Genomic DNA, 19,637 nt, shown 5'->3' with positions numbered 1-19,637 from the left:
TCACCTTTACAGGTAATGATTAAGTATGTCACCTTTACAGGTAATGATTAAGTATGTCACCTTTACAGGTAATGATTAAGTGTCACACCCCTACAGGTAATGATTAAGTGTCACACCCCTACAGGTAATGATTAAGTATGTCACCTTTACAGGTAATGATTAAGTATGTCACCTTTACAGGTAATGATTAAGTGTCACACCCCTACAGGTAATGATTAAGTATGTCACCTTTACAGGTAATGATTAAGTGTGTCACCTTTACAGGTAATGATTAAGTGTGTCACCTTTACAGGTAATGATTAAGTGTGTCACCTTTACAGGTAATGATTAAGTGTGTCACCTTTACAGGTAATGATTAAGTATGTCACCTTTACAGGTAATGATTAAGTATGTCAACTTTACAGGTAATGATTAAGTGTGTCAACTTTACAGGTAATGATTAAGTGTGTCACCTTTACAGGTAATAATAAAGTATGTCACCTTTACAGGTAATGATTAAGTATGTCACCTTTACAGGTAATGATTAAGTGTCACACCCCTACAGGTAATGATTAAGTATGTCACCTTTACAGGTAATGATTAAGTGTCACACCCCTACAGGTAATGATTAAGTGTGTCACCTTTACAGGTAATGATTAAGTATGTCACCTTTACAGGTAATGATTAAGTATGTCACCTTTACAGGTAATGATTAAGTATGTCATGATTAAGTATGTCACCTTTACAGGTAATGATTAAGTATGTCACCTTTACAGGTAATGATTAAGTATGTCACCTTTACAGGTAATGATTAAGTGTCACACCCCTACAGGTAATGATTAAGTGTCACACCCCTACAGGTAATGATTAAGTGTCACACCCCTACAGGTAATGATTAAGTGTCACACCCCTACAGGTAATGATTTGGTAATGATATATGGATATGATAACACAACATAACTGATATTACCATGTTGCTGCTGTCGAGACTTGCTACCAGACAACACTCTCATGGATGATGCCATGTTTTCCCGAGCAGCTAGATAGTCTTGTTGTGCTTGTTCTGCCTCCTGGGCAGCCAGCTGTGCATGGGGGTTCACCAGGCTGGCTATCGGATGTATCATTTTCTTCGGCAGAAATGCAGCATTGGACACATTGGATGACTTAAAGATAAAACATCAAGAAAGTTAAAAACTTTATCATTCTGAGGTGTTGGGGGTAGGGGATACAGGGAAGGGGTAGTAGGAGGCAGGGGATTAGGGGGTAGGGGGTAAAGGTAAGGGGGAAGGGGGAGGAGAGGTGGTAATTATAGCACATTTTAACAACACTGAAATGTGAGAACTCAAAAAGTAACAGTGGTCAATACATATTTCATTAACTCCTTTAGGGATCAGTCTGCCCCTTTCTGACTTACTTAAGTCTGATACTCTAATGATAAATTTCTGGTTTGGTGTTCTTTCAAGTTGATTTTTATTGTTAATAACATGTGAATAATTTATAATTATGTTGTTGTCATGTTTGAATAACAATGAATTTAAATTTTACAAATTCTTGAACTCTCAAAAGTCACTCAAATATAACATTATTTACCCCAAAATCATCATTCTTTTTTAGGAGGGAGAAGAAAACATGTCTGATATCTTACAATTGCAGATTTTTTTCAATGGCTATAAACTAAGCAGAAAGTAGACAGAAAAGTTTGTAGTTATTTCCCAAATCCATTTTTTCCAAAAATACACAAAAAATTAAATTTCATATAATCTATTTGTTACATTAAGATATTTGAATACAAGAATTCGTCTTGAAAATCTCCATGAAAGTCATTCTTTTGTTCATAATTTGCCCTAGTATTATATTTGGGTTTGGATTATGATTGTGTTAACATGTTGGTATTTTCTCAGTGTTTTTTGGTGCATGTTCAATACATACTTTTTGAGCAATGGAACTAATTGGAAAATCTAAAAGTGTGAAATGTGGCCGATGAAAATATCAGCAGAAAAGTAACACTATATTCTTAAAGTTTCAGGACTTTTTTATTGTATAATTTTATGTTTAATCCCTAACCTGTATAGTTTTTTATTTTCTGACAACACATACTCATACCTTTCAACAAACTGATCTTTTGGTTTCACTTTGTTTTTAAAGATTGAGATTAGACAAGAGGCACAATAAGCCTGCATTGCTTACATGGTATTCAATGTTTGAAAAATTCAAGTCAAATACCATGCTGATGCACCTTTTGGTTGGTCAGAAGAATTCATGCTAAGGCTTTGACATATTTGACCCCTGTAATCTTTAATAGATGTTAAGGTCATTTTTTTCACAAATTTTGTTAAACCTATCAGCCAAATATCTGGCTTCTGGCCTTTTAGCGAGTCAGAAGAAGTTATTTTAACAATTCAACTAATTTAAGCCTGTAACCTTGAATTTGGGTCAAGGTCTTCTTTTTTCAGTAAACTTTGTCAGACTTTATCCTAGGAACCTATCAGCCAAATACCTCGCTTTTGAGCTTTTTGGTTAGCCAAAAGAAGTTATTTTTTAATGTTTTAATATGTTTGACCCCTGTGACACTGACATTGTGATATTCATAATGAGCAGTGAATAAGACTAAAAATGATACAGTAGAAGGGTTTTATAATCAGAAGATTAATTAATGTTAGACAGGGTCACCAACATACCCTGTCTGTGATGGTTGGTCGGATACTGGCAGATGGAGTCTGGGCGCGTGATAATTTTCGCCTTGTCTCTGGAAACTCCATGTCTTCAGCATCTGTGTTCACGACCTCCTCATCCAGGTCCTTATCGCCACGGTGGCTCTCACTGATTAGACTCTCAATGTAATGGGGACTGATGTTGGAGGCATCATCTATTTCCCGGCGTGGCGTATTATCTCCATTTTCATCGTGTGGAGAAGCCAAGCGCTGCAGCTGTGGATAAAAAGTTCATTAAATTTACCTTTAAATCTCAGACATTTAAACTTCACAGCTCAAAATATACCAATCAGGCAATGATATATGAATGCAACATTAGAGAATCATGAAAGGGCCATAACACTGAAGAAATAAACTGCACATACCAAAATATGAGTTCAAAGTTCAAGAGTCATTTAAAGTGTAACTTAGGAAAAAATGAGTTGACTGCATGGAAACAAATAAAAAATGGCCTACATTTTCAGGTTGTACAATAATGGACCTCAATATCTTCATCACATACCCAGAGTCAATTAGCAGACACCAAATTATATGACATGATGAGAGAATGATGGCATTACAGTCAAGCATCCATGGACAAATACATGTCTTGTCACTTCATCATGGAGGTATCAAAATTCTTACCTGATCTACTTAAACACAGATTGCTCCTAGTGAAGTCCATGGTCAGACTAAGTATTGCTAATCAGACTGAATGTAGTTTTTAAACATCACACACACCAACAATTTATCACAGCACTGTTATAACAGCACGACACAACTAATCGCCATTTATTACCCAATCTAACCATTACAACGAATGACTTGTCCATGATCACACTGTAATGATTTCCAAAAAAAGGCCAGCAATCAATGTGTGTTCCTGTGTGTTCCGTATGATAGTGTAATAGCTTCCTATAGGCGTAAACGTGTAACATACGGGACGTCTATTTCTGTCAGGTACAAACTATTGATCTATCATTAGGCAATTCACAATATTGGATTCAGACCAGAGTAAACATTTTCATATACTACTTCAGGCAATACAGTCCTAAAGGCAATTTGGAATAATAATAGCTTTGCTTAAAAAAGGATGCAATTTTCCAGGCATATTAAAAGTCAATATTAAGTTGTTTAACTTTTTTTGTGTTTCATTCCAGCTATAGAATCATGTATGACAAATACAAGGTATTGACTTGCTTGAAGGACATAGGTTTAAGGTAAAATTACTTTACCAAATTCTACCATAACATACCGGTAATCAATAACACAACTATCAATTAAGGGTGTATGGTACCTTACACATTCATGTATCTAAAATTGTTAGAGTTAAAACTCAAAATACTTATCAACATTTTACAATAACTCTAATACTAACAAACAGTTATCAATACATGTAAGTATGACAAGGAATCCTTAAGTGTGACCAAAGTAACATCAATCTAAGATATTTTATAGAAGTCCTGAAGGAGGTGTGAATAACAGTAAGGCACCACACATCCTTCAGCTTCCTCCTTTTCCTGTCACAGTGAGCTATATATATCCTAATATATGTCCCTCCTTTTCCTGTCACAGTGAGCTATATATATCCTAATACATGTCACAGTGAGCTATATATATCCTAATACATGTCCCTCCTTTTCCTGTCACAGTGAGCTATATATATCATAATACATGTCACAAAGAGCTATATATATCCTAATACATGTCCCCCCTTTTCCTGTCACAGTGAGCTATATATATCCTAATACATATCCCTCCTTTTGCTGTCACAGTGAGCTATATATGTCCTTATACATGTCACAGTGAGCTATATATATCCTAATACATATCCCTCCTTTTCCTGTCACAGTGAGCTATATATATCCTAATACATGTCCCTCCTTTTCCTGTCACAGTGAGCTATATATCCTAATACATATCCCTCCTTTTCCTGCCACAGTGAGCTATATATATCCTAATACATGTCCCTCCTTTTCCTGTCACAGTGAGCTATATATATCCTAATACATATCCCTCCTTTTCCTGTCACAGTGAGCTATATATGTCCTTATACATGTACCCTTTTAAGCATTACACTACATTATAATAAAACTAAATTTCAACAAAATGCTACCTACATTGATTATATACTTATTAGTATGAAAAATATAAACTGAAAGAAAAATTAAAATGAAGTGATTGTAGTATTTTGAAATTTTGCAAAAGATAAAAGTGGTGCTACAGAAACATGAAATGTAAATGAACCTGTTTATGTTAGATAAACAGATCAATGCTTGTAACAGAACACAGATATTCACTAAACTATGATGAAATATTTCTTCCAATATACAAAAGCCACTTGTAATCCTGTAAAACATAAGTAACCAGTAAAACGTCTGACATTTCCAGCTGGTATGTATTACCCCGATGTACCTCTCCTGAATATATCCACTGTTTCAGTCAATAATAGATGAGTACTTATTTTTCACACCACAAAGGTATTTAGATGTTCCTCTATCTGAAGTTTCCAGGAAAATTTTCAAACGGAATTAAGTATGATCATCAGCCTAGTTCCATTTCCTGAAGGTAATTATCCCAGGTATCCACACGTATAACCTATTTCCTCAGTTAAGGGAGCCAATTCTTACCTTATATACTTAGTCTGTCTCCATCAACCCAGCTCAAATAGATGTACACTCCTATAGATATGTTCAGATACTTCAGTAATGCTAAACTGGTGACCACACAGTGAGTTGGGTATAATTCCCAGCCTAACAACTCACAGTATATAATGTCCCTAGTAGCCAGATATAAACTGTACTCCTTACACAAGCTTATAAACACTCATTTATTTCAACAGCACCATATCTCACAGTGACGACAAACAACACAAAGGTGGGTATTTACATAAAACACAAGCTAGTGGAATGAACTGTTTACCTTCCCAGCTCTGTAATAAAGAGCATGAACAGGCTTCCTACTGTGCTAATACCTTTAAAATTGACAGTATAGTTCTTCGTATTATTTTTGTAACTTAAAATCCACACAGATTCAATGTTGTACTGTGATGACAAGTGTAGTGTCAATTTTGTGTGCATTACCAGTACAATAGTATAAAGGATCCCATTAATAAACTGTCAGACTTGTTACATCCACATCTCATACTCTGTTTACTTATCAAAAGTTTGCATACAGTGCAAACCTGTCTTTATTGACAGCAAGGCATGAAACTGAATAATTTGCTCTGGGCTGACCGAAGAATGGGATGAGAATTCAATGGTGACTGTAGGATGTTCAGATAAAAACAGTTGTCAGGTATTGTAGGATGCTCTGATAAGTCAGGTGTCAGGTACTGTAGGATGTTCTGATAAGTCTGGTGTCAGGTACTGTAGGATGTTCAGATAAGACAGTTGTCAGGTATTGTAGAATGTTCTGATAAGACAGGTGTCAGATACTGTAGGATGCTCTGATAAGTCAGGTGTCAGGTATTGTAGGATGTTCTGATAAGACAGGTGTCAGATACTGTAGGAGGTTCTGATAAGACAGGTGTCAGATACTGTAGGATGCTCTGATAAGTCAGGTGTCAGGTACTGTAGGATGTTCTGATAAGACAGGTGTCAGGTACTGTAGGATGTTCTGATAAGACAGGTGTCAGGTACTGTAGGATGTTCTGATAAGACAGGTATCAGGTACTGTAGGATGTTCTGATAAGTCAGGTGTCAGATACTAGGAGGTTCTGATAAGTCAGGTGTCAGATAGTGTAGGAGGTTCTGGTAAGTCAGGTGTCAGATACTAGGAGGTTCTGATAAGTCAGGTGTCAGATAGTGTAGGAGGTTCTGATAAGTCAGGTGTCAGATAGTGTAGGAGGTTCTGGTAAGCCAGGTGTCAGATACTAGGAGGTTCTGATAAGTCAGGTGTCAGATATTGTAGGAGGTTCTGATAAGACAGGTGTCAGGTACTGTAGGATGTTCTGATAAGCCAGGTGTCAGATACGGTAGAATGTCCTGATAAGGCAGGTATCAGATACTGTAGGATGTTCTGATAAGCCAGGTGTCAGATTCGGTAGAACGTCCTGATAAGACAGGTGTCAGATACTGTAGGATGTTCTGACAAGACAGGTGTCAGGTACTGTAGGATGTTCTGATAAGTCAGGTGTCAGATACTGTAGGATGTTCTGATAAGTCAGGTGTCAGATACTGTAGGATGTTTATCCCCAAAGATGTTTCAGACCAAATTTGATTAAAATACGCCCACTTTTTCATGAGTGATTGCAATATATTTCAAAAGTTCACAGACCACAGACGATGAATGATGAATCCGTATAGCTCACTTGGCCCTTTAGGCCAGGTGAGCTTAAAAGATAAAAGAATAAACAATCCTGTATATATGTTTAAATAGAATATCACTCATTTTTATCTACAATATCAAACATAATTTCTTATTTGCCTCCTAGAAAAATTTACCTCTGTTTCCGGTCTGTCCAGTAGTGTAGGACTAAGGACATGTATGTCATTTACAGCATCCAAAGGCAGCTGGTTCACAACCACGTCTGTACCTGGTGGCATGTCTGTTACAAAGTGTTGATTAAAGTTTGTACTTCCATTGAAAAAGCTTGCAGAGAGATATTCACTAACATAATCCTTGTTTGATGGGAGGTCATGTATCAAAGCTGGACCCCGATTAGGTGTTCCACCTGCTCTGGAGGAAGGCGTTTCATTTCTGAAGAACTGTCGCATCCCATCAGCTGATGACAAACGTGTGACCTTTGGCTGCTTGGATTTGTCTTTTGAAGACTGTCGAGCACTTCGAGGGGTTTTCATGATTTTCTGCTTAAAATCTTCAGCTTCCTTCATCTGAAAGGACTTACCAAAGCGCTGAAAATAAAAAAGATTTTTTTTTCAGAATGGCTTTTGTACATTAAAACATTTGCTGTGTAGAAATATCATAAACACTGTACCCTTATTTCTTATTGAAATGTTCAATAAAGCACAGCTACATGTAATAACACTCAGTTTAAACAGATTCTCTCTTTCTAAAACATGTTAAAAAAATTTTAAAGGATGGTTTTAGGGGTAACAAGAAACAAAAACTCCACAAAGCATCAGGGACATTTTCCAGGGGTAAAAGTAAAAAATAAGTAGTAAAGTGACAACAATAATTCCCTGCTGGTTAGAATACTTACAGGCCTTGATGATAACGTATGTCTGTTTGCCATATACCAGGAATGAACTTTCTGAAGAGATTCCCGTTGCTTTGCTGTACGTAATCTAAAAATAGGAAGCAGTTAGTCAGTTTAAGGTGATATATTTATGTCTTTTAATGGTTAAAGACATTAATTGATAAAGAAGGTTTTTTTGTAAGAGTTATGTCCCTTCTACCTGATATTGATTTTCCAACTTTGTACATACAGTAAAAAGTAAAATATAAACTCTTGTTAATTACACTGATGAGATGAAAAATACTTACTGTTTGACTTCAGACAACATTTTGACGAGGACATGAAAAAATTTGGTGTCTCTAGCAGCTTTTTCTCTATAAGAAAACAAAGAAGTTGATAACTGGCTTCACCGTCTCCCCACATAATATTGCTCACATCAAAAGCCATGGTTATGGTTATGTTACAGACAAGTAACAATGTATTCATACAGTATTGAAAATTCAATAGATTGATAAAATTTTGTTCCTGGCAATCAAATTTCTTTTTTCTTTTTCCAACATTGATTTTGCATTATCATTTTACTGTCTTTTGAGGCACCCTATTTGTAAATGTATGTTTTAAGAACAATAACTGTTGAAACAAACATGTATTCATGACAAACACATATCTATGTTTCTAGGCAAACACTAATATCTCCCCATGTCAAATAATCTTAACAGTTTAATGTTGTACTTGAATCGATAAAAATAATAAAATTTATACCCAGTATCTAAATATCTGCTACAACAGATAAGTAGGAAAACTTAAATTCATTGATCGGTGCCTATGTTGCTGAGAAATACATATTATTTATCAAAACTGATATCTATTTGTACAAACATTTTTTTTTTTAAATCTATGTTCCCAGACAATGTACTAGTATCATTTTTTTTTTCAAGTATCTTTTATATTTATTTGAATTATTGATTTGGTATGTTACATATTTCATTTGAACAGGAAGCACACTCATCCTTTTAGAGTGTTTATTTCCAGCAAAAAATTGATTAACTAGTTGTTGATGAAGTGGCAAGAATGATTAATGTCAATGCCACTATTGGAAGTAATAGACTGGTCCAGGTAAGTGAAAAAGGAATTATATCATGTTTAAAATGAGGGGTCGAAGGACCTTTATCACCCCAGTGGATCAAGTTGTAGACATCCCTTCCCATACAATCTTATCAATGAATTCCGTATCACACCAACGGTAGAACAGATCTCTGTAAAGTCCAGTCAGCTTGGCTCAGTGTATGTAGAAAGGTACATTTTCATGATTAAAAGACTAAAAAAAAAAAAAGAAAATAAAAAATGTTCTAAAATACTTCAATTCCATTTTCTGTGTTTATTTTCTGTGAATAAGCTCTTCCGTTCCTTTATCACAATAAATAATTGTATATTTACAGAAAATTCAAGAAAGAAACAAACAAACAAAGAGTCTATAAATCAAATTTGAACATGCAAGCTGCATTTGTTAGGGGTTGGGAGTTTCATGGAAAGACAATAGAGTTCTTTGACACATAGGGTTATGCTCTCTCCTGCTTCTGTCACACATAGGGTTATGCTCTCTCCTGCTTCTTTGACACATAGGGTTATGCTCTCTCCTGCTTCTGTGACACATAGGGTTATGCTCTCTCCTGCTTCTGTGACACAGGGTTATTCTCTCTCCTGCTTCTGTGACACACAGGGTTATGCTCTCTCCTGCTTTTGTGACTCATAGGGTTATTCTCTCTCCTGCTTCTGTGACACATAGGGTTATGCTCTCTCCTGCTTCTGTCACACATAGGGTTATGCTCTCTCCTGCTTCTTTGACACATAGGGTTATGCTCTCTCCTGCTTCTCTGTGACACACAGGGTTATGCTCTCTCCTGCTTTTGTGACTCATAGGGTTATTCTCTCTCCTGACACATAGGGTTATGCTCTCTCCTGCTTCTGTCACACATAGGGTTATGCTCTCTCCTGCTTCTGTGACACATAGGGTTATGCTCTCTCCTGCTTCTGTCACACATAGGGTTATTCTCTCTCCTGCCTCTGTGACACATAGGGTTAATCTCTCTCCTGCTTCTGTGACACATGGTTATATGCTCTCTCCTGCTTCTGTGACACATAGAGTTATGCTCTCTCCTGCTTCTGTGACACATGGTTATATGCTCTCTCCTGCTTCTGTGACACATAGAGTTATGCTCTCTCCTGCTTCTGTGACACATGGTTATATGCTCTCTCCTGCCTCTGTGATACATAGGGTTATGCTCTCTCCTGCTTCTGTGACACATTGGGTTATTCTCTCTCCTGCCTCTCTCATTACTTAATTTATCATTAAAGACAGCTCAATATAAGTGTACATGGTCGACAGTTGACAAATCTTTGTGACAAGATGAGAAACCATTGCCCCCTCTACGTCAGGTGCTGAGATAAACACTTTAAATGAAGAGAATTAAATTACAGATGATAACCAGGGTGAGACATGTCTGGATAATCAATATTGTATTGATACAGTACAACACAGCTTAGTTGGGATCAGGGTACACAAATACGTCTAGCATTCCAACTGGTCCCTAGTACTTAACCACACTTCTTCTGTTCAGCACGTCATTTAAATCTTAACAGCTTAAAATCTTTAGTCAGTGAGTTTAATATAAATATTCATACCTAACAAATTCTAAAATTATGGGGCTTGGAATAAAGTTTAACAATAAAGACTTGTCTCATTATGTTTATGTTTACAATTGACAATGGTCATCTTCAAATCAGACCAAAGTATGAAATATAGGTACAGAAAAATCTGTCTACAAAGACGAGCCAGTTACTGAATGTATGGTCTTCATACACAGGTAATATTTATATACAGTCTGTCTTTATACACAGGTAATATCTATACACAGTTGGTCTTTATACACAGGTAGAATTTATGTTCAGTCAGTCTTCATACACAGGTAGTATCTAAATACAGTTGGTTTTTATACACAGGTAGTATTTATGCACAGTCAGTCTTCATACACAGGTAGTATTTACATACAGTTGGTCTTCATACACAGGTATTATTTATATATAGTTGGTCTTCATACACAGGTATTATTTATATACAGTCGGTCTTCATATACAGGTATTATTTATATACAGTCGGTCTTCATATACAGGTAGTATTCATGTACAGTTGGTCTTTATACAAAAGTAGTGTTTACATACAAATGGTCTTTATACACAGGTAGAGTTTACATACACATGTCTTCATACACAAGTAGTTCTTATCTACAGGTTTTCTTAATATATCATGTGCACATGCGGTCTCTTATGACTGGGAGTTTTTAAAGAAAAAAAATCAGATATATTAATATATCAGTAACAGGTGGCCTGTGTAGACAGGTAATCTTTATAGACAGGTTGATATAATGAGGGGTGTTTTTATGAACAAGGGTTGTTCTGAACGAGTCATTTTTATGGACAGATGTTTTGTTCATTCATTTACGGAATTCATGTTGTTATAGACAGGATTTTATGAAGAGTTGCTTTTTTCTTTATTCCTACCTAATTTGATCAGTAAGTTCCATAGAAAATATCAAACATTAATATCTTACAAATTTTCACTAAAATTGCTCCTATCATTTAAGATTTTTTGTAGTAGGTGTCTCCTGTCTGTATAATCGCCATTCCTTAAACGACAAAACACCACAACAGAAATGCAGTCAGTTACTTACAGGAGGTCACGGGCCTTCCCGGTCAGGTGGGCCAGTTTGAGGTCACGATGATGCTCCTCTATAGCTCCGTACATGTCCTTGAACTCCTGAACACCCATCAACTGTAATATACAACAAGGGAGATAATCACCAGAGGCTAACTATTACTGTAACCTTTAATAAATATTTAAGTCAATCAACATACTGATGTGATTAGACTACATTACAGTCTGTAAATATATTTATTTATGAGAAAAATTATCTTTCATTTTGATATGGAGTAAGCTAAATTTCAATAGCTGCCTTTCAAGTTTGATCCAAAACTTCCTAAAGTTTTCTCAAATATTTGTCATTCCAGTCATGTGAAGTTGCAATTTTGTTTGCCCTCGGCATTTCCAGTCTGTGCAATTGATAGTAAGCAGCAGGAAACTTTCAATCATTGGATTCTTCTACAGACACTATGTACTGTAAAGATGGAAAGAAAGAAAGAAAATGACCTGAAATATTATAAGTAAGTTTCTTTTATTTCAGACCTCTGATATTCCAAGATTGAATGAAAACTTTCTTTGAACTTTTGGTAGTATAACCATATACTCTGTCAACTCGGAGTTACATCCAGTCAAGATTCAATTGAGATGGTGAGATGTGTTTAATATGTAACATATGTTCTAAGATGTCTATAAAGAATAAGTTGTAATTACATTTAAGATGTTAAAATACTAAATTATCTTGAATTAATAAGGTTTCGCGGACTTAGCAGTGCATGTTCACCAACAACAGGAAGTAGATACAGCTAACAAAGTTTACAAAGATTGAATCTAATAACACAGCTGACTTCAGAAATAGCTGACTCTAAAGACAGCTATTTGTCTTTACAAGAGAACACTGACTGTATGTATGCTATAACTTGTCTTGCTTGTCAATACTGTAATATGTTTTAAGACACAAATTGAATACACCCTTTACCTTGTCTTGTGTGTCAATGCTGTAAGATGTTTTAAGACACAAACTGAATACACTTTATACCTTGCCCTGTGTGTCAATACTCTAATATATTCTTAAACATTAATTGAATTTGCAGTATATCTTGTCCTTTTTTGTCAATGCTATGGTATATACTTGGAAGTGAATTTAATTAGAATATATAAATATTGTCTTTATGTGTCCATGCTGTGGAATATTCTAGGATGTATATGGCATCAGGGCTATATCTATATCACTTTGTGTCCATGCTGTGGTATACTTTGTCCTGATGTTCTATAACTTTAATAAAGCTTCCCTCTGTACTTTTCTGATCGGTCCTGTTATTGAAATATAAATCTATGTTATGACTTTTACACATCAATTCCTTTCATATTTTACCTCAAATCATATTTCTCTTTTTAAACATTCATGTCATTTTCTTTGTAATTCTTTTATCTATAGATGTAATTGAACCTGTACTTTTACAACTATAAGGAGATTTATATAAAGTATTAAATGGCCTATATACAGACGTACCCTTACAGCACAACATAAAATACATACATCTTTATTTAATGAAGTCATGCGTAGATCTGAAAGACAGATTCGATAAATTCTGAATTAAATTAATCCATAAAAACGTGTACTTACATACACTGATCAGTGACTTTATATCTTGTTTCGTAAATTGTGTTAACTAAATAGGTTGGTTGAAAATAATTAAAAGTCCAACACTAATAGAATATATGGCAATTATCCTTGTAATTTGATAGTATCAGTGCATTACTATTTAAACTTGATATAAAGTTTGGGATTTTTTGTGCATGTACAGTGGACCCATATACAATATATTATGGCTTAGGGTTAACATGGGGTAACTGGGTCAATGTGACCTTGGTACTATGACACAACTCAGGGTTAACATGGGTCACCAAAACAATATGACCCAGATACAACAACACACCTCAAATAGAAGCCAAGAGTTCAGAGTAAACATGGCTTAGGGTCAACATGACTTGGTTTGGCATTGCTCAAATTCAATGTTCAGCTCTAAAAAAAGTTCTAGGATGACATGATTCAAGGTCAACATATAGCTCTAGGATGACATGACTCAAGGTTAACATAAAGCTGACAAGTAAACATAACTGAAGTAATATGACATCACTCATGGGTGATCAATGTCAGGAGCAGATGAAGTGAGGGTAGAATTGTATTTAATGATAAATTATCATACAATAAATTTAATGTATATAAGGTAGTTAGATAAAGGGTTATCCTTTATGCAATACTGATAAAACAGTTCTGCTTTATGTACTTTTAATGTAATAGATATTCTAATGATTTTAAATGGATATAAGAAAGTAAAATTTGTATATACTTTGTGTTTCCCTATGGTCTGAAAATGACAGCAAAATACAATAGTTGCCATGTTGATTTCTTCATTAAGTATAAAATCAACATGTACATATATATTATACCAATGGTCTATTACAGTATACATTAATGTCCCAGTATCCTTCCTGCATGCAAAGTTCAATTCATTACTGAACACTAAGGTGTTATGAAAATAAAATTGCCAATAAATATGGCAATTCTTCAAAGTCTCTATAGGTATTTTTTTAAAGCCTCTATTTTCACTGTATCATTCTATTTAATCATTTGAAATGATGTTTGTACTATGTTTGGCTGTAATGTACCAAACAATACAATAACATTTTAAAAATTGTTGACATTTAATTGTAGTTTTAGAGTTGTAACATGTTTACAGGGTTCAGTTATCATTAACAGGGTTAAGCTAATCAGAATTCACTTAAAAAATTAAAAATCACGGTGCTACACCCAATATTTTTGCTCGGATAAATTGTATGTTTTGTTAATGGCACAACTCGTATTTTATGTATTTAGCTGTCAAATATCAGATAGTCATTCAAATTGCGAGTACAGTACCTTTGTAAATTTGTCATGAAGTATATACATACATACACAAGTCAAATATTGATTCTATATACGTATGGCCACAATACTTCTATACTATACAGAATAAACAATATTGTGTAGCAACCGACATCTAATATTACTTACAAAGGGAACTGAAAGGAAAGACTTATTCAACTGTATTGATATTTCTATTTAAAATCACAACAGTCATGGAAATGAATATTATTCCTGTTATTTGTTCAGGTAAAACTTATCAAAACCAATCGATATGTACTGACAGCGGATTCAGATTTAATCTAAATGAATTTTACATAACTTTTATAACATGTTCCTTTATAAAAGCATAGGTATAAGACGAAGGTGAAACTTTCAAGCGCAACAACTTCCGTTTTTTTCTGGGAAAAGACCTTAGGTGTGTTTTATCAAACACTATATTATTTAACTTCAAACTCTGAAATACAATTAGAAGAGAGAAGATTTAGTTACAGTTTTAATACAAAAGAAAGGCTAGGGTCACAACTTTAAGCTAATGCCACTGTAATACTGAGACAGGCATCGTTGTAATGTGGAAGCATTTTCCAGTACATATTGTAAATACAAATATGGTGAAGGTCTAAGTGAACACTAAATTTGTCCTCATGTTTGTGAGGAGTTTGTGGAAATATCCCTCTGATGAAACAGTATCATGGCACTTAACATGATTTTTTATACTTAGAAAAGTTTGTGAATATATATAATTTAATAACTGATTCTTTTACACAAATATAACTGCTGTTGGTAACCATTTCTAACAAAGACAAAATATTTATTGTTTACTAGACTTATTCAGTAAACAAACATCAACAACTGCCTGATTCTCTAGGAAACAATTTAATTTGTCTTGAAATTCAATTTATGACTGGAAAGATGTCCAAACTGTTTATAGAAAAAACATCAATATGATAAAAAGAAAGATTTACACATGGAGACTCCTGATACTCAAAAAAAGGTGCATGTACATCTACACATAGTCCCTCACATTCCTGGGGAGTTTCACTCAAATCAATCCAGTAGTTTAGGAGCAGTTGCCAGTCAAATTTTTTTTTACAGACAGACAAGCTGATTCGAGTATAACACCCCCTGCCCTTCATTTTACCCCCACCCCACTAACTTCATTGCAGGAGGTGTGGGGGATGGGAAGGGTATAGTAAGAAGACCAGGACAAGAACGTTTATAAATTCAGTCATGATATGGCATGACCATAGCAAAAGAAACTTCCATTACCTAATACTTACTACTGACTGTAGGCAAAGTTAAGACATCTGAGTTGTGTAAACACGCTGGTTAGATATAACACTGCCAATTATTGTAACTGGTAAACAGAGAAATTTAATCACAATTCTAGCAAAATACCAATAGGTGAAATTAGATGGCAATTTCTAGTCTGATTGAAAAGGTTGTGTGATCCTTTTAACTTCACTCAGCCATTAAATATAATTTCACACGCTCATTCATTACTCCACGGCACAATTCCACATCAATATCACACTCGACCTGTGAATATTCTGTATAATAGTCCGTCTCCTGTCAATATCCCATATGCAACAACCACAGAAATTTAACTTATTCGGTTAGTTTATTCAGATTTGAAACTTCAAAATTGAATTCATGTCTAATTTTTTTAAGTGACGTTTAAGAATTGCCTTAAAATTGTAACAGGTTTTAGATCTATCCAATACTGAAATAAAATTCATTTCTGCTACAATTTTTATACACTAGAAATCCTATAGAGCTCCATTGTACATGTGAAAAGAATCAATGTCAAAACCTAAGTTTGGTATCATCAAAACTTCTCTATTATGGATAATTCAAAATAAATTTGTATATGCAACACAAATGCCACAGTCAGCCAACAATGAAAATTTTCAAGCTTTTTAGCGTTTTCATCTTTTTAAGAGGTGCACTCATAACTTTTCAAACTGTGTCAATTAGCAAACTCAATGAAAACAATACATTGCATATCAAATTTATATTCAATAGCCCCATCAAGCACTGAGAAATTGAGCATAAACCGGTCTAAGTCTAAGGGCCATAACTCTAGAAAATAAATGAATCAACTGCGACAAAATCTCAGTAATAGATCTCTGATGTGGTAGCAAAGGAAATGAGTAGAAATTGAATTATGAGGGAATGATGGAATGAGGACTGAGGGCAACACTTTGTATTACCATTCCATCAAAAAGTGCAGCTTAGAATTTGTTATTTATATCATACTTTACTGCAAACAACCCTCTCCCTCAATGAAAAACTTTGATCAAAAGTAGGGAGGCAAGCATACCTCCTGTACATTAGTTTCAGGCATTTTGAATGATTGTGTTATCTTTTTACCATAAATACCTTCTATTTCAGATTCTATTTTTACAAGTGATTTATCACTATTTAATGCCAATTATGTAAATGCTGAAGACATTATGTAACAACAATAAGAAAATAGAAACAATGCTCTAGTTTATAAACCATTTAACTGCTCCTTCAGGAAATTTGTAGCAGAATAGAGTTGGCCTCAAACTAGGACATGTAAAAACTTATTCCAAGACTAATATATATTCCTATTGTTAGATGTGAAGTGAAAAGTCTACTTGTTTTTTATATTTGAGCCTCAAAGTGAAAGTAGAATGTACTTCCAGCCAGTTCTTAAAAATATTCAGTGAGTTTGATATTGGTGGCAGTTTACCTTAGTAAAGAGGAAAGATGAAAAAGAACATGGGATATCAACTTTTTCAAAAATATGTCAATTTATTTTGTGCGGAGCTTGAAATTTTAAACACTGGCATTCACTAATAAAGAAATATCAAAACAGTTTATGCCTGCCATATTTCCTGGGTACTCACTGCATTTGACTGCTTGTATTTCAAATAAAACATATATACCCCTGGTAATGAAAAATTAGTTCCTAGGACTGTTGTACATAACATTTCGTATTGAAGGAAAGGTTAGTTTAACTTGGTATCCTAAATGATAATACCAGTTGGTGCCTTAGACTTTTGAAATTTTTTGTCCTTCAAAGTTGTGGGAACAGCATTGATAACGAGTTTCTTTGTCATGATATTTGTAAGGCCATATTAACTAGAATCTATGCGACCATTGTTTGCACGCAGAAAAGCTGTTCAATTTATACAGGCAATGCAACAATCATACGAGGAAAAAACAATTGTTCAAAAGAATGCAAATGTTTTAAGAAGTTAACGTTTCTTAAATATCAAAGGTTTATGTAAGCATTTCAGATCTATATGTCTTGAACTCTTTGAACCCATATTTAAATATGAAATACTTAACTGTACAACAATGCATGACCACGCAGGATACAACATTTGTAAAAACAATAAATTTTTTATCACAAACAAAAATTGTTTATTTCTTTAGAAGTTACAAGATATTATTTTAATTTCCAAATATTTGTTATTTATAAGTAAACATGTTTACAATGTTAGATATGTATGCATGTCAAATGATTATACCAGGTACATACATTTTGTATGTTGAGAGTTAATGCATGCATTTATAATACAAGAAACAATGTGCAAAGTACATTTGAGTTACTTTCAACAAGAGGGGTAGGTTGTTTGGTGCCAGTAAATGCCTTTCATCTTGTACTGTTTTTGTACCATTTACACTGCAGTAAGAACTCTTTAGAACCGTGTCAATAGATTAGCCATGATATAACGGGGCCTTTAAATGCTAATCTGATTTTATAAACAACAACATACTTAACTTGTAAGGATTAAACTGGTGTAGAACATAAGTTTATTTATCTTTTGTTTTTTTTTATCTGACTGTAGGTCTCAAGCTATCAATAACTAAGTATTTAAAAATGGTTCGCAGCTGGCCAATCACAAAAAATCTGACTTAACAGTTAGGATAACTAGACTTGATAACTGTAAAAGGTTTTTAAACATGAAAAGGCATTATACCCTGAAAAATTAACACCATCTTCAAAATCACAGCCTTATATACCCAAACAAATTATAAACAACATGATTAGCCTAGACCTACAGGTATGAGTATGAATGTAGCTTTGTCACTCTGTACTCTACATGGTATTGACTGGGACACTGGCTTATGGCTGACATCAATCTATTAAAGTTCATCTTCTCACAAAAATCATTTATCAACTAAATATACATGGAAACTTAATAGCATAAAAATAAAGATTATATAACAAAGCAAATAACTGCATGTAATCCAACAGACTACGGTTACCTCAAGATCAATTTGTATGAGTTACAAAAAACAATAAAGGGGCATAACTCTGTATGATCAAAGGCTGTGTATCATTATGGACATCTTTTTTAGAGCTACATGTATCATAAATGTTGTAGACCTACTTTAGATAAGTCTTCTTCTACAAAAAGAACATACCCAGTGTTTTTGAATAATTTGAAAGATGAAATGATAGGGTGAACAGTTGAGTGACAATTAATATATGGTACATTGTAAATATATATTACACTTAAGTGTCTAATGTTACAGTTAATTGTCTATCAGCTTACCCTGGACTTTTTGAGGTCCTTGAGTCCTGTCTCCAGAGACCCCAACTCCGTCTGCATTACTAGTGTTCCCATAATGATCCACAATATCCACACCACAGAAACTCACTAATCTTTTAAAGTTCTTGTCACATTCGCCTGTACCAATGGAAAATCACATTATCTTACTAAAACATTCATGAGTCTTAAAAACCCTTTCCTGCCTACTGAATGCCCCTCTATTTTAGTCTAAAGAGTTTTTTAAAAATAGACAGCCAGAAATTTTTTATTTAAAAAAATAAGCTTCCAAAGAAATCAGTGCAAGGTTTCCTTGCAATAAAAAGAAATGCACATTTTGAAAATCAACGTAAATCATACGATAATAGATTTAAAAAGAAAATTCAAATTTACATACAATAGGTGACATTTAAAAAAAGTGTTACTTACTCAAGGTCTCTTAAACATTTATTTTACTTAAGTCTTAAAGCAATCTATCAATGTTATATATATAGGCTATGAGATGGCATATTGAATAATACAGAGTATAAGACCTGTTATTCAACTCCAGCTTTAAGCTACTTATATACCGCCAAACATTCACACAGTTATTAATTGTGGATGTTCCATTGTACATACAGGTATATATAAATCTAAAATCTGATGTCAAGTGAAAAAAACTCAACAAGAAACATATATATTACATACATATTGATTG

The 19,637-nt window shown here is 34.2% G+C and overlaps 1 protein-coding gene across 1 annotated transcript in view; it reads right to left on the bottom strand.

Moving 5' to 3' along the window:
• Window positions 1-19,027, bottom strand: part of LOC132545613 (uncharacterized) — a 59,453-nt gene extending 40,426 nt beyond the window's left edge. The window contains exons 1-7 of the mRNA XM_060209308.1: window positions 18,947-19,027; window positions 11,538-11,638; window positions 8,118-8,183; window positions 7,834-7,918; window positions 7,115-7,525; window positions 2,658-2,906; window positions 950-1,142 (exon numbers count right to left, since the gene is read on the bottom strand). Of these exons, the coding sequence (XP_060065291.1) occupies window positions 950-1,142; window positions 2,658-2,906; window positions 7,115-7,525; window positions 7,834-7,918; window positions 8,118-8,183; window positions 11,538-11,638; window positions 18,947-19,018 (1,177 nt within the window). The 5' untranslated portion in view covers window positions 19,019-19,027. The remainder of the gene's footprint in view (window positions 1-949; window positions 1,143-2,657; window positions 2,907-7,114; window positions 7,526-7,833; window positions 7,919-8,117; window positions 8,184-11,537; window positions 11,639-18,946) is intronic.
• Window positions 19,028-19,637: the final 610 nt, after the last annotated feature.

The sequence above is a fragment of the Ylistrum balloti genome, unplaced genomic scaffold, assembly GCF_031769215.1.
Source record: "Ylistrum balloti isolate Yb309-2 unplaced genomic scaffold, AGI_CSIRO_Ybal_v1 Utg369850, whole genome shotgun sequence".
Taxonomy (NCBI): Eukaryota; Metazoa; Mollusca; class Bivalvia; order Pectinida; family Pectinidae; genus Ylistrum; species Ylistrum balloti.
This window is presented reverse-complemented; position numbering and strand designations above follow the sequence as displayed.